The sequence below is a fragment of the Pipra filicauda genome, unplaced genomic scaffold, assembly GCF_003945595.2.
Source record: "Pipra filicauda isolate LSUMZ 115617 unplaced genomic scaffold, ASM394559v2 scaffold17_size4572894_pilon, whole genome shotgun sequence".
In the NCBI taxonomy this organism is placed as follows: Eukaryota; Metazoa; Chordata; class Aves; order Passeriformes; family Pipridae; genus Pipra; species Pipra filicauda.
The window spans coordinates 145,149-161,657 of NW_024104287.1; the positions used below are offsets into that span (position 1 = coordinate 145,149).

At 38.6% G+C, this 16,509-nt stretch overlaps 1 protein-coding gene across 1 annotated transcript in view; it reads right to left on the minus strand.

The window, feature by feature from the left end:
- Positions 1 to 594: 594 nt before the first annotated feature.
- The window catches only part of DKK2 (dickkopf WNT signaling pathway inhibitor 2), a 44,433-nt gene continuing 28,518 nt past the window's right edge, over positions 595 to 16,509 (minus strand). The window contains exons 2-4 of the mRNA XM_027734668.2: positions 5,867 to 6,017; positions 5,044 to 5,193; positions 595 to 4,533 (exon numbers count right to left, since the gene is read on the minus strand). Coding sequence (XP_027590469.1) covers positions 4,283 to 4,533; positions 5,044 to 5,193; positions 5,867 to 6,017 — 552 coding nt within the window. The 3' untranslated portion in view covers positions 595 to 4,282. The remainder of the gene's footprint in view (positions 4,534 to 5,043; positions 5,194 to 5,866; positions 6,018 to 16,509) is intronic.

The window sequence follows — 16,509 nt, forward strand, 5'->3', positions numbered from 1 at the left end:
GTTTGTCAAGGATTACAGATTACGTTGCTTGGGTGAGGAGGGAGAGTTTGTTTTTTCTTCCCCACTGTGGACAGTTATTTTCAGCACGTGACTGACAATCCAAAGAACTAGGTTTCTTTGTTTTTTGTAAATGTGGTCTTGGTATTACATAACTCTCTTAGCATTTAAGTTTTTGAAATTTAGAGGACTGATCTTAAGACTCCTAAAGCATCAGCTTAGAGTCTCTGTTTTATGAGTTTCTGCTGGCTTTGACCTTCAGGATATCTTTTTTGAATGGGTTTCCTAGAAGGAAAGGAAACTGGAAGGGATGAGAAATACAAATTTTCTTTGATAGCATTTACTTTTCCAAGTGGGGGTGATGATGCAAAGCTCTCAAGCAAAAGCAGAGAGGTTGGTGACAAGGAGCAGTTTAGGAATGTCTTTTCTCAGCCTCTGCCCAAGATATTTTATGGTGTTTGATGAGAGTTTTCCTGTTGTTGTTGAGATAATGAGCAGGAAAATCAGAATATGCAGAAGATGGCTTGAATTCCGGTGAATTGTTGTTTAGGTGTCAGATGCTATCAGATGTTAGATGTTGAAAGTATTGTATAGAAGTAAGCAGATAAATCAATTTTAATTGTTTTCATTAAAAAATATTAAAAGTCATAAATACTATAGGTCGCAAACAATATGAGACAAAGCAAATAGAACAGTAATAGATACATGCCCACTTTATACTGTAAATCAAATATACGCTGTTATGGAGTAGAAATCCATTATTTTTAGGAAAGCTAATAAGTATTTCCAAAGAGATGTTGCATTGCTGAGGCTATTCTAGGCTAATAGGAAAAGTATTTGAATTGTTCAGCAACAACATCTTCTGTTCTTGTGTCATGGCAGCAGATTTCTGAAATGTTACTGAGCCAAAGTCATTCTTAATTCCTGTGATGAGTGACATAGTGAGTGAGAGCAATTATCCCCAAATTTAGCTGCTCTTTTATTCTCAAACTGATGTATATTTTCACAAAACAGTAACTGAATGGCTTCTAAACAAACTTCAGTCTTACAAAACTGCTTGCATGCTACTCAGTTCAGCTATGTGGCTCAGTATTTGTGATGTGCAAGGAACTGCCTATGCCTATTGTTTTTGTTCCCAGATTAAATCTCTGAAGGCTTTGGCAGTCTCTGTTGAAGTCATTGGGCTCTGAAAATGCTCACAACCTTATTATGTTCATACTAAGTGTTAGAATTTTCAAAGGCCTACCCATCAAATATTGCAAATAACAGTAGCTAAAACTTTTCATTTTATAGAAACACTAGTGTGATTAGGAGACCATTCCATCCTCCAAATGTGCATCTGTTTGAGTAAAGGGTTACCAGAAATAAGTAACAAAGATATCAAGACAATTACTCAATAACCACAACCATTATTTTGCAATATTTATTGCGTTCTGCAGGAGTTTTCCTGGGATCAAAACTTGGATGGTTTTAGTAACAGTATTTTCAGTTGTGTCACATGGATTGTTTCATGTTATTAGGGCTGAATGCTGTAATTTGCCATTTCAGAATTGACAGTTATAAATTTTGCAGCAGCACATTTGCATGCTGTATGTAGCCTATAGCAAAATGCTGTGTAACTTGAATATTACCTTTATCTGTCATGAGTCCCTCTGGTATGTATCACTATCCAGGAAACATGTCTTGACATCTTTCCTATTTAACCTGGTTGATTTTACATTATGCAAACAGGTGCATTATTTTCAAAACATATTCTTGAGTGTTTGGTGTAAATTGACCCCAGTTGTCACTTAAGCCAGTTTTGTAGAAACTATGAAAAAGGATTTTTAAGATCACCTTCATGTGTTTTACCAAAACTCAGCCCATATAGTGCTCTGAGACACAAGAACAATCAGATGCTTTTACTCCTATAGCTAAAATATATGTGGGGGTTTTTTTCAACTGATTTGCATGTTTTTCCAGAAAGAACTGTTCTTTTTAAGCAGCAGGAAAGGAAAAGAACATGGGTAAAATATTTGGGGAGGAATGGGAAAGAACATTTAATATATTTAATCTTATTATACATTTTTCTACATTAAAGTCAACAGGCTGCAAATATATTTTGCTACAAAGCTTTGTGTAAGAAATATCTCTATAAGAAAATACATCTCATTAAACATTTCCTGTAAATAAATTATCCCAAATAACTATGTTCTGCAAGAGCAAAATAGGGATAGGCCACTGATAGAAAGAGCTAAAAATTTCTGAGACCCCGTTTCTGCAACCCCCCTGCTCAGACTGGGTTTCATTTTCTTTTATATGTAGTGAATATGAGAGCTCTAAAATTCCTCTGCTGAGTATGTGCTGTGTCAGTGTAAATAAAACTTGTAAAATTGGTTCCTGGACTTTTTTAGTATCTTGAAATTTCTGAGCCTTATTCCTGTTCCAGTTACATTGAAAAAACTCCGAAATAAGCAGAGTTGCAATGATAGGACTCCAAGATAAAGCTCTGACTGAGACTTAAAAAACAGAAGCCCCTGTCTCTGAACATCCCTCTAGGTCAATAAAAACTAACTCCAGTAGGGAAAGTGGTGTGTGAAATACTCTTCTTATTCAGACTCTTATGGAAGATAAGGGCAATGTAGCTGAGGTCTGTGTTCTAATTAGGAAGGTTGAATCTGGTGGTGTAGCTAAGCTATAGCTTTAAAGCATCCCATTGGTGCCAAAAGATATCAGGTAATGGTGACATGGTTTTCAAAGTTAAACTGCATACTGGTCTACCCATATTGTTCAGAACTGAATAAACAGAAAAGTCCGTTGTATTACAGAATATGAAAATGGATAATTATAAATGGATAATTACAACTTAGCAGTAGATCAATTACAGATTCAGGCTTCTTTAAAGTAATATTGTTCTCTTAACGAAAGTCTATACAAAGGAATACTTGCAAATAAGTAAAACTAAAAAGGTTTGAAAAGACCTGGGAGACAAGGCAAGGGACAGAGGCTGTCATTTTTTAAGCAGTACACAAACGATATAGGGTTGGCAGCTGTTTCTACAGTCTATGTACTTCCATCATTCCTGGCAGAACACTCCAGAATGAGAGGACATCAAGTTCAGGCTGAATACATGCTGGAGGCTGGTATGCTGTGACATCACATGATGTTTAGCAAGTCATTTGTGATCATACCTTCTTCTTACTTCCTTTTCTGCAGGAGAGGAGATGTTCACAAGACCCAGCGCCATTTTCTTTGCTGTCTCTAAGAACAAATCCATTATACTGCTGCTGAGTGCCATCAGTAGCCTGTTGCTACTAATAAAATGTAAAAATTTGAGTTTGTAGCAGTATGCTCTGAACACCTCAACAAATGTCTGTATCATCTATTATAACAGCAACAAGAAAGAACTTCACAGCTCTTCGTGTTAGGCACTTCAACACTCTGCTATTTCCTTTGGAAATGTCTATAATGCAAGAATGCTTAGGCAAGGAAAGTATATTTAGGACTAATGAGGAACTGCCTATATATAATTCTGGATTCAACATGCACACATATTATCTTCATCTGTTCAACCCAACGTGTATTAGCAGTAAACTGAGGAAAATACAAGTGATTAAGTGTCATACTATGACATTGAACTACATAAAGAGTTTCAATTTACCCATGTACAGGAAACAAAACCCAGTTTAAATGCCTCCTCTTAGAGAAACTGCTACTTTCTCGAAATTTTGAGATGGCAAGTTTTTACCTCCTTCCTAAGGGCATGCAAAACATAGCACTCTTGTCCTGCAGGAGTGCTTTCTCTGCTGAAGTGTCAGCCCTGAATGACAAGGGCATGTGGACATTCACAGTAACTTTATTTCAATTTCTTACACCTGCAATGTGCCTAATCACGTGTTGACGGATGAGTCTTCCTGGCATGCACTGCTTCCTATGGAGTACAATGTATACAATTCATTTAGCAGTCATTACCACACTGGAAACCCACTCTAGCCCTAACACTGAACTCCTGAAACATCACGGGACAATACAGCAAGGTAAGTGACATTCATTTCCACTCTACTTGTTTGCATACTAGCATTTCCCACAAACTGTAGAAGTTATTTACAGAAGAACTGGACAGGAAATGAAATCCAGCTACACTTGCGTCTACCACCAGCTCGCAAAGAAATGCATTTGCTGTGACTTTTACTCTTATTCTACTTTAGCCATTCCACTTCCATTTGCAGTCCTCTTTTTCCACCATGCCATAATGCATTAAACACATAAAGCCACAATCACTTATTACTGTCTTCCCAATCCTCATTCAGATTTTCTGGCACACATGAAGTCTTGATTTAGAAGAGGAGGTCGCATCTTTCCATACTTTACATGACAGCCCCTTGGCACAGTCACATCGTTGGAAAATCTCCAGTCCATGGGACCCTTTCTTGCGCTGTTTGGTGCACACCTCCCCCTGATGCAACACAGGCTTGCAAATTTTGGTCCAGAAATGGCGAGCACAGCAATGTCCCTCTATGCAGTCTGATGACCGTAGGCAGGGATCGCCTTCGTGCCCTAAAAAGAGCAACCAAACTATTTTACTATTTCACGGGAAAACAAGAAAGTACAGATGGAGTGCAGACTGATGCAAATGAAACTCAGAAAAAGGAGAGGTGGTTTTTCCATTTGTGGCTATTTGAAGGATCTAAGCACAAGAGAGATATTAATTAGGAAGGTTCCGGGGAGGAAGTACTGAGACCTAGTAAGGAGAAATTCAGCTATGGGACTGTAAGCAGAACTACAAGTGTTCAATTACATGGCTGTTACAAGAGGACGATGCGTGCAGTCTTGCGCAACTGATAAAATGGATTGTCAGTCCACATCTGATACAGAGAAGAAAGCAGATGCTGTTTCAATCACAGGAACTTTGGTTGACATTACATCACTTTCTGAGTCATGCTGTGAATTCTGACAACAGACATTCACTCCCTGTGAAATTTCTGGTTTACACTGCTGTATCTTAGGAACAATAGCATGATTCCTGACATGAAGGAACAAAGCAGTGTAATCCAAATGTGGTCTTACCTTTTATGTGTGACAGCTTGGAGCGCGGCCTCCCTAGGTTGTGCCATCCCAAATCTTTGCTAGTATAATGACCATTCTTCTTGTTGCGTGGCCCTTCTAGAGCAGGGATGTGGGGTGTAAGGATGCTTTCAGTTACTGGTATGCAAATACCTGCAAGGAAAAGGTGATCACTCAAAGATCTGAATAAGAGGAAAAGCAACACAGAGACATACACTGACCAGGATCAGGACCATAAAAGCACTAGGACTTGGCCTCAGTGATGCTCAGCTCTAATCACACATTTGTTTCTGATTCCTGGCACTTAACTTTACCACAGCTCCGCTTCATTCACTGTCAGACAGTCTCGCTGTCACTCTGGCTTTATGGTCTGAGCACCTGGAGACTTCCTTGTAGACACCTCTCTCCAGTCTCCAGAGGAGAGTGTGCAAATGCAAACAGTATGGTTATAACCCTCCCCAGGGAGAGTAGATCAAGGATTCATCAAGTCTCCTTTTCTTCCTTAAAATATAACTTCTGTGCAGTCTTCCAATGAATCAAACCACATTGAATGTAGAGCTGTGATTTTAGGCAGCAGCAGCATTTTTGGGTTTCCCCACCACAAAATGTGAAAAAGTCAGGTAGTACACAAGCCCTAAACATAGAAACACTATTAAAAAAAATTAGGTGCTGTGGAATGAAGTAGAAAATTTTTCTTGGTTTAGAAAAAGAAGCGGTGTCACCCAGAAAAAAAAATACTGAAATACTGTTGCTGGGAACACGTGGAGAAATAGATGCTATCAAAATGCTGCTTTTACAAAGGAAAACCAAGAAATGACTGATATACCATTGTTACAGCGATTCCCAGGGCAGCACATGCCATCTCTGTGGCAGCGCTTCTTCTTCCTCCGGCACACCATACATGCAGACGTTGCTTGATGAGGACTGTGACAGTATCGCCCAACTTCACATTCCTTGTCATTAGTACAAGGATAGGCCTGGTGGGTAAAAGAAAGATTTACAGTCAAGCAGTCCTTTGAGCAATGAATGTATACAGCCCATAAAAAAACAATCAGCCAACCAACCAAAAAAACAACCAAAAAAGATCTGCAAAAAAACAAGCGAGCAAACAAAAAAACAGGAAAACAAACTACCACCAAACAAACCTGCAAACAAATAAAGAAACTGATAGTTGAGATAACAATTTGTGGGAGCTGGGAGACACAGCTAGGGATGCTTCTCTGCAGCCACAGAGCAATCTTTAAGCTCACACTACTGCTGGTCAACAGCTTAAAGAATAAGGGAGATAGAACCAGCTCGTGTGGTTTCATCTCTTCTTGCCTCAAACATATGTTGGCATATGAGATCTTGTATTTTTGTGGATTCAGGCCTCTGATTCATGGACAAGTGCTTTAAACTCCACAATGAAGAATCAATAGAACCATAAAAGTCAGTAAATATACTGAAACACACCCTCCATTAGGTAACATTTTGTTTTAAACTCCAAAGAGGCATTTTTCCTTTGACAGTTTTCAAACACACTGATTGGTAATAAGTTCACTGTTGTCACAGTGAATATCTGCATCACATTGGTACAAATGTCTTTGCAACTGAACTATTCACCACTGGCCTACAACAGCGGGACTCCTTGGAAGTGAACAAACATCGCTGGTCAGCCTTTCTCTTTGATAACCTTTACTTTGCTTATGGTCTTAGTATAGTCCTTGCCACCTGCTACACACCACTCTATGATATGCAGCATGGAACATCTTATAGAGCACAAAATGCCTTGTATGTGTAATTCCCTGCAAGCAGATACACATGTATACAATTCTTCCATATTCACCGAAACCAGCATTAACTTACAGGAAAACTGACAACACAAAAAACAAACAAAAGAACCCCCCCCCCCAAAAGAAAACAAAAACCCAAACCCCCCAAAAAAGAAAACCCACCAAAAAAAACCCCCCAAAAAACAAACCAAAACAAACCCACCCACCCCCCCAAAAATAAAAAAACAACAAAAACAAAAACAACAAAAAAAATCCCAAAGAGGTGAAAGTACTGCATTCTCCCATAAAGACAGAGAAAGAAAAGTTTGTTCCTACAAAAGGGAAAGACATGATGCTTGAAGGAGATGTAACAACACACAGTGCCACATTCCAGAATCCCTTCTGCTGACTCCCACACAGCTATAACTATGCTGTCTGAATCTAATTTGACTGCCTGTTAAATTAATCATAGATTTTTTTTTTTCCATTCCTCAAAATTATACTTAAGGAATTTGTTTGGATAAAAAAGATGGCAATAAATTTTGAGCACTTCCTGGAAAATTATGTTTATGCTTTTTCAACTAATTTTATCCAGTATTTTAAATAAATCAAACTATTGCTTTTACTGTTTCCAAAATGATTCTTGCAATTAATTGTTCACCCCAAACAAAAAGTTCAACTGACTCATTTTCAGTGTAGGGTGATTATTTTTCTAATAATAATATCTTAAATCAAGGTTTGATTTTATTGTTCTCAGAAAAGAAAAACTTTGAGGTCATTGAGAATTTGTTTTGAAAATTGTTCTTTCAGATGGAGAAACTCTTGTTTCTCTATCTTCATGCCATTCAGTTGAGAATCACAGAAGAAACAAGAGGTTTGATAAGAAAACCAAACAAGTTTCTCCAGTGTCAGTAGTGGAAGGGCAAACCAAGCCATTTCCCATGTGACTTCATGAGTTGCTTTCTTTGTCAAAATTTACTTTACAGTACCAAAAGTCCTGGCTGGATATTTCCGAAGTGCTGTTGCCTCATTACTTCATTACATCAAAGAAGGCCAGATCTTGTAAGCTAGGAGTATCAATAAAAGACAAGCTCGCACCTTTTTGGTACTCTTAAGGCATAAGCAGATTCTACCTATTCTAGCAAAGTAGAACTAGAGCACTCTTCCCTCAATCTCATCATTCCTTTCCCTAATTTTTCCAGAAAGAAATAAGTAAAACTGACTCACAATTTATAATACAGTTACCATAAAAGTAAGACTTCCCTTATTCAAAAGATACCTTACTAACCTAAGTATCTTACAATGCAAAAAAAAAAAGGATTTTATGTAGACTTGTGCATGGTTATATTGAGCTTGGAAAATACTAACTCTGCTAACTGGGGAAAATGCAAATAAAAAACAGATGGACTAGCTAAAACCTGGAGATGAAGGCATTTTAGACCCTTGTCTGTCATCAAGACCTTCATAACCACATCTTTTTTCCAGTATGGTCATGTGGTATACACCTGCAACTTGTCAACAAGAAGCCTACTTGCAGTTTTATTTTGGTTCCTCAAATAGCTTTTTAAAAAAAGAGTTCCCTGATCCTTAGTGGTGCTAATGAATACTCTCACATACCATATCTAGCAATTGTTTTACTTTTGGCTTTTAAGCTGAGTGATGTGCAAAAGATATTTTAAGATATGCATCTAATTGTCAACTCTAAGCTCTGGCTTTAAGAATGGTAAAAGTAACAAAAGACAATTTGATATTAAAAATTGCGAAGAAAAGCAACACAACTCAACCTTTATTCCAAATCTAGAGGCCACTCCTAAATAAAGATGATACCTTTTAAATTAAAAAATAAGTAAAAATACTGACCTACCTAAGGCAAATTACCGCAGCACATAAAAAAAAAAAATTGTTTTGCATGTAGCTCAGACAACTAGCAAGTCCATTCAAAACCCCAAAAGATCAGGTGCCAGCCAGCTACCTGAAAAACCCTCTTGCAAATGCCTGATGCCGTCAACTGCCTTGATCTACCAAAACCACCATCTGTTGCTAGCCTAGCTATCAATCACAGGGAGCTTGAAACAAAAATACCTACATAGCCTTGTGTCTCCTTCCTGCATTCCAACATTCATTGGAATAATTTCTGCTCCCAGCAAAATAAATTCTATTGCTGGGTAGCATTCATTATTAAAACACAAAAATAAAATAATATAGTGTGTCCATTGGCTTGACTAACAGAAGGGAAAATGCACCCATAATTTTCTTATTCTTGGCAGTTGCTGAGCCAATCTAGGTATACTTGTTTTGTAAATATAGAGATAAAGACAACATACTTGTAAAAACGTACATGTCAACAATTGTCTATGCATAAGTCAAGGTTTTCAAAATCTCCTACACAGTGCTTGGAACATAGTCTTTACATTTAGAGAATTGCAGAGAACATTTCCTATATAGAACACAAAGACACAGATCAGTCCCAGATGGAGAGGGAAAAAGCAAGCTGTAAACCAGCTCTATTTCCCCAGCAATGATAACTAATTCTATAAGGCACATCATTCCTTCACATACTTCAGCTATACATATCATTTTCTGGTTGTAAATCTCTATCCACTAAACACAGCTTTGATATCATGGGAAACCAGATGAAACTGAGATAAAATATGTAGCACTCCCTGAAGCTGCATTTAAACAGTCTTAATTAATTTTTTTATCCCAGATTACAGGCAATCAAGTCACCCATAGCATGACATAAACTAGATTTGCCTGTGATAATGAGTCACATTTTCAGAATGTGTTGTCTGATCAAGAGCGTTGTTTACTGACATGTTTTTTCCTCAAGCATTCCAATTACTTCTGTATCCTTGTATAAGAGATACAGAATGCTTGTCCAAAAAACGTACAGCAAAGATGTACTGTGTTTTTTTCAATATTGGAGGATTCAGACTAGGTATTGAAATGGGTGCTGCTCATGCTGTGCCAAGATGTTGCCTATATCAGTCCACCAAGACTAACCTTTGTCAGTCATGTCACAGCAAAATGGAAAAGTTAAACTTCTCTTTTTGAGAGAGAGAACATAAATCTCCCTTCCTTCTCTTCCTGAATCTATATTCAAAATTCCAAGACTGCATGACAGAAATACTCAAGGAAAATGATGTAGCTGACAGAGGAGAGAAAAGTTGAGGATTTTTACAGTTCAACAAGTCCTTCCAGGCTACTGAAGATCTTCTTTTTAACTTTGCAGGAAGGCTGAATAAGGAACTGACTGTATTGATTTTGTGACTAAGTGGGTAATGTCATTCCCACGATTTGAGAAGCGTGCAGCAGTGAGGTTTATGTCTATGTTTGTCTTCCCCTTTTGATAGAGGTGATCTCATTTAGCACCTTTTTTCAGTGCAATGAGGTTTTCTTCATATTTTTGCTAGAGTCATTTGCTATCACACATATGAACCACAGAGTTTCGCTGAAAGCTGTAGCAATACTAAGTGGTGAGACTATTGTGCTAAGTCAAACAGTTTGAGTCTCTCTGTCTGGCACTATAAAATATAATGACTTGAGGGGGAGAGTAAGACAGACGTAATGTGCTGAAGGGTGAGGAGACTGATGGTAGACATACTTTACTGAGCTTTGGGAGATAAGGCCTTGAATTTCAGCATAGCCTTCAGCAAATATTTGAAGACAGTATTCCTGGCCAGTGTCTTAGTCACCAGGATCTCATTTGTTCATATTATGAAGTCTCACTTTTACGCTGAAGCTGCTCCATGCTGTAGTAGCAAACTATGTCAGTGGAAGGCAGCAAGAGCCACTGGCATTTTTACCTAGGCTGTGTTATCACTTACCTAGCACATGCAGCCCTAGACACTGCTGGCTTCAGAACCACCTTGAACATTGAGAGGAAGGAGCTGTGCCTAAATAAGTGTTTTGGTGGAACAGATACCAGAAGTGACTCCCCCAGAAGCATTTAACTTGCTTTTTTTTAAACACGTCATACAGTCTAAGTGCAGAGTCCGTCCTGGTAGGAGATCATGGCTGCTACCACTCCCAGCAGAAGACACAGCATGGAGTTTGTGCATTACCCTTTTACTGTGGATGCAGAGCAGCACTCAGTAAGAGAGTTGAAGTCTCATGTACCACAAAATGACAGTATCACTGCACTTACTCTATTGGACACTCCACCAGCTTTGGTCCATACAATCATCCTGTGATGATACTGGGGACTGAGCTGAAGAACAGGAGAAAAGCCACAACTAGTTGTACAGCCAGAAAGTAAGAGCTCTACAGAGCTACCAGGTCAATCCATCATCCTCTCTCACTTGGCAAAAAGGCAGTAGCTATAATGCAAAGGTGGGACAAGTGACTCAAGAAAATGGACGCACACATTAGCCCAGGAATGGTCTTGCTTCCTACCTACTCACTTGTACCAGTGAGTTAGAAATCTAATTTAGGCTACTACTCAGTCTTGTACATACTATCCCTAGTTATTAATATCCTATGTAAATACCTGTGTCACTAAGTTATGCTACCACATACAACAAAAATGCCTTTTTCTGCTGTTAAAATCTTTCATATTACATCTACAAAATCTTTTATATTCATACCATGCCTGTGAGACAGCTTACCACAAATGCAACTGCAACTCAGTCTGTTACTCACAAAAAACATTTCAATTAATTATACTTCTGTAAATTTTAAATTAATGACTGTAAAGGCGGTTGAAGCTGACCTCTCTACAGCCGATATGCTAGCTAGATGATCAAAACTGTCCTGAACTATAGGCAAGAGGATAGAGTTTCCAACCTCCACTTAAGAGATGAACCATAGATCTTGTTTGTCCTTTAGTCCTGGGCATATTGCTTAATATTGCACAGCCATCAGACACAATGAAGCAACCAGCCACCTCAGTCATGGTGAGAGTCTCTCCTTCCTGTCCTGCTTTGGACAGAATTATCTTTCTGAGGAAGGACTTGGTCCCCATAGAGCAAACATATGAAATAGCCACAGGGATGCCATGTTTTCTTTTGCCTTTCTCTTTCTCTAAAGAATTAGTAATCCAAAATAAAAGCATGCCAATAAATTAGGAAATGCAAACACATGCTATAACTAAATAGCCTGCTGTCAAAACTAACTACAAAGAATGCAAGAAATTGTTTGGCTCCCCAGCTGGGCCTGATTCTGAGTTGGGATCTCAGATTTGTTTTGGCTTTTAACAAATCAGCATTGGTAGGACAGTTGCATGCAACATGTGGCTTATAGAGCTAAATGAATACATCACATGTAAGATCTGTCCCACTTGCCTCTTGACAGAGTGAAGATCCTGCCTATGAAAGTCAAAGAGAAAACCTAATGTGATCTCACAGGACACAAACCCTTGTAAAAATGGAAATAAGAACTCTTCATTCAGAACCACATGAATGTGATAAAGCAAAATGGAGGGGATAAGAGGGGAATTCAAAGCTTTTTAATAAAAGAGCAAATGAAACAAACGAACTCCCAGCTCTTCGTGGGTTGTGGGTTTTTTTCCTTCCCTGCAAGGCAATTAAGCTTCTTACTAATAGCTTCTTAGGTATCCAGACAAATTCACATATAACTGACAAACTTCAGCCTAACTTTTTCCTAGCTACTTAGCAAACGTAGGTTAAAATGGGGATGAGAAATGACTGTTATTTACTACTATTTTATTATTAATCCCAAATGAGAAAAGAGTTTATCAGCAGCCATCTGGAGCAATGTAGTTTTCCCACAGCACTGCTGATGTTGCTCTTTTCTATTCTTAGCTCAACATAGGCATAGATGATAGTGAGGGATCTTACTGTGCGCAAGCAGAAAGCCATGGTTAATTTATCCCACAGAGGAAATCATGCTGTGCTCTCAGACAGCTCCAGACATGGATCCTGTCTCAGACTGAGAAACCAGAAACTCTCAACTGTCGGTGACTGCTGTGGCACAGGCCATTCCTGAAAGCAAAACTTACAGTAGTTGCAATGAAACAGATTTACTTCTTTCATAACAAGTTTAAGGATTCAATTTTTCTCACCAAACCTTCTTCTTGTTAAAATAATACACCCATGGCCCACTTCTCTGCCAGATCCAGAGAGAAAAGCATCATCAGCCTCTGGATTAGGCACAGGCACTTTCTTCTACAGATAATTTATTTTTAACTCTTCAACTTAAAACAACACTGCTGTTCCATGAGGTCTGATTCCCAGAGTGCTACATCATGGATACATATACCACAGCTTCCAAAGATCATTACTTAAACTGTGTGGATAATGGCCCCAGAAGCCTGCATTATTAAACAATAAATATGCATGTTTCAAAATAATTCTCAATCCACTGCTAGACCACCAGGGGAAGAACATTTCTAAAATATGCAGTAGTCCAGCTCTCATGATTCGCTAGAGCCAAAGAAAACTCAGATCTTAACAACCAGAAAACAAACTTCACTGAGGTCCTTCTGAACCAATAGGCTGCAGGGCTCCCTTGGGTCCTGTCTCAGGTTTTCTTGTCCCAACAATAATGGCATGGAAAAACAACATCCAGCTAGGCAGTGGTGCAGGGAACTGTGCTCAGGGGGAGTGTGTAGCTGCATCTGGTAGGAGAGTCAAACACTTTCAAATAAACAGGGGAGGTCTATTGACCTGTTTCATGTAGTTAACACTAACGTGTGAGTGGCAATTCTTCCAGTGCAACAGAAAAAAAACCTTCAAAGACTTTTCCTGAATTAAATCTTACTCCTACCCTATGTGATCTCCTAGCCCACATGATGGATTTCAAAAAACATTTTAGGTCTAGAGCAGAACCTCTTATTCAACAGCTTACAATTTCACACCTTTTCTTTCAGAACTACCTACATTTTGTGTCCTACTGGGAGGAGGTAGTATCTGTTTAAAGCTGGCCTTGGTTTCAGAAGGACATATGGAGGAAGGTAATGCGAAAGACTGCAAGTGGATCAATTAAATTCCTGGGTAGATACTATTATCTCGATTAAATTTGTCTTAATTTAGTGCACTTTACATGTGATATGAAAGTATAAAATTTTAAGTAATTCACCTTACTAGTTTATTCAACTTCATTCACCTTCAATTCACCTTCAATTCCTCATCTATGTAAAACCTGAAAGGAGTTATATTTCCAAATAATTTAAAGGCCAGCACACTATGCCCAAAATAGACACAGATGTATGTTGTTTATGTCACAGAACTGCATCAAACAGTCTCCAGAACACAGCATATACACTGTTGTCCCCAAGGCAGCACAGCTATGAATCTTCCTATTCTACCCCATCTTTAAGGAAAATTATCAACTTTAGATCCTGAATCCTGCCATCTCAAAGGAAGCATATTGTGTTTCCTGTCCCATGCACAGTGTACATACACAGGTGCTTTTTACCTCTCTACCTCATGTCATGGCCATGAGAATACATAACAATGTTTTCTTCTCAACATTTGGAGAGACCATGAGCCACCTACACCGCTTGATTTTGAAGGCAGCTTCCTGTTCCACAGAATTGGTGCCTTACAGAAGACATAATTAAAGAAGGTACAAAAATTTGGGGAACAGTCAGTTTGACCCCAAATTTGGCAGACTTTGTCTCAATGTGTATGATTCATATTGTCTGGTGAACTACCAGCAGCAGCATTACAACAGACCATCAAAATGATGTTAGGTCATCTTTGAAATCCACAATGTAGTACTAGATCAATGTGACAGGAAGCCTCTAGATCTTGATTCTACGTCATTTTCAAATGCATCACCAAAGGCTGCTCAAAGAATAAAGACTTGCTAACATGCACTTTGTTCTATGTCCAGCCTTTTCAGCAGATTGTTCTTGTCCTTTTATGTTTGCCTTTTCCCCACCCCTTTTTCTGATGGTTTTGCTTTTTAGTTTTGTCTCTAATTGGCTATTTATTATCTTTTCCAGAGTGAAATTCTTCTGGCTTTTTGATCAACATGTTTGCTGCAAGGGATGAACAATGGGTTGCCAAAGAGGTTTTTTTATGGATTTATTAGCTCTAGAAGTGTGGAGTTTTTTATTAATATAGCAATACTATCCAGATGAAAACAGCTAGCAGATCCTATGGCTCCTAAAGTGCCAGGCATTAAACTAGAGGTAGATACTCAGATATTGCGGTTGGGTGTAGAATAACGTTGCTGGGAACTGACACCAAGTTATTGTTTAACACCTGGGTCTGAACATCCCCAAATGATGACATACTTTCAAGGTGAAGCTTTTATTGAGAGCCATCTCTCCAAGCATGTATTCACAGCCAGAAAAATGAGATGACAGCTTTACCTTCTTTAGTATACCTACTAAGCAAGTAAACTGCCTTTGCTTTTAAACATTCACAAAATATATAAAACTGAGGGAGAAAATCTGTCTTACTGAATTCAGTGCAAAAACTCTCCTTTGTCTTCTACATTGCATGGGGAGAGAATGCTCTCAGATTATAAACATTTGTGCAGCATCTGCAATCCTCACCCTGGAAATGCCTCTTATGTGTTCCTTGTAAAATATAGTTTGTACTGCAGAATACAAAGCATTCAAGACACCATTTTTCAAAATGCACTTTCTCTGGTCCTCATATTTAAAAGGACAACCTTGAAAACACGAGTTCTTGTCAGCCAGAGAGACAGGCAGATGCCGTATGTCTGAGAAGGATGAACTGCAGTCTCCACCTCAGCAGACTGCCGACTGCAATCTAACATTGTTACCAAATGTCAGCATTATTGTATCCTTCCTGATGGTCATTTATGTGAGAACACCTGGCTCGTATGCCTTTTTCAATCTCAGTTCTTTATGCATCAGAAACCACCATTGTCATCTGATATTCCAAACATCTTCCCTGTTTTCCTCCTCTGCAACGTGATGGCTATGACTGCTCCATTGTGAAGGGAACTGAGAGGGCCCAAGTCCTTTGAACTCCCAATCACCTCAGATATCAAAAATCAGTCACTCCAGATTTAACATCAGTACAAACAAACAACTTTGGGACATCTGCACCAGCTCCCACTCTCCAGTCTCATGCACCTCAGAGCATTCAGAGACATGGCAGCAGAAGTCCACGAGTTTTAAGGAAAAAGAGAAAAAAAATGTTAATAGTTCTTCAGTTTTTACAATTGTTCTGCATGAGTGAGACTGAGAAACAGGATGAGTCAATAATGTAACTTGGGGCTTTTCTTTTTGTGACAACAGGAAGAACTATAATATGAGAGCACGGCTCCTCCTTGTTCTAGGACCAGTTATGCTTGTATGAGGAGCTTATGCAGTGGGACTACCTGCAAAAATACAACTGTCCTGGAAAACCACTTGTTCACAACCCCCTGAGGGCACAGGCAACCTCCACAAGGTGTGTAGACTTATATTGCTGCTCAGTCGACTCCTCAATAAGAGTAAAATAAAAAATTTTAATACTAGGTTATTAAGGCAAATTATCACAGTTTACTCAAAGAAGGCCAAAGATGACAGAAAGGGAAAGGACCACTAAGAGCTTCATTAAAAATGTCATTGTACTCTTATTAAATGATTAAGTTAGAGCTGCCTACCAAACTTCAGCCTGTGGTAAATAACGTAGCAATCAAGGTTTCAACACTATTTACCCTTTTTTCCCTTTTCTTTTAAAATGCTTCTGGTTAATTTTGCACAAACAAGAAAAGAGGAGCAGCACAGCAAGGCAAGAATAACTTGTGAGTAAAACCAGATGAACACTAACATATTTACATAGTGTAATGA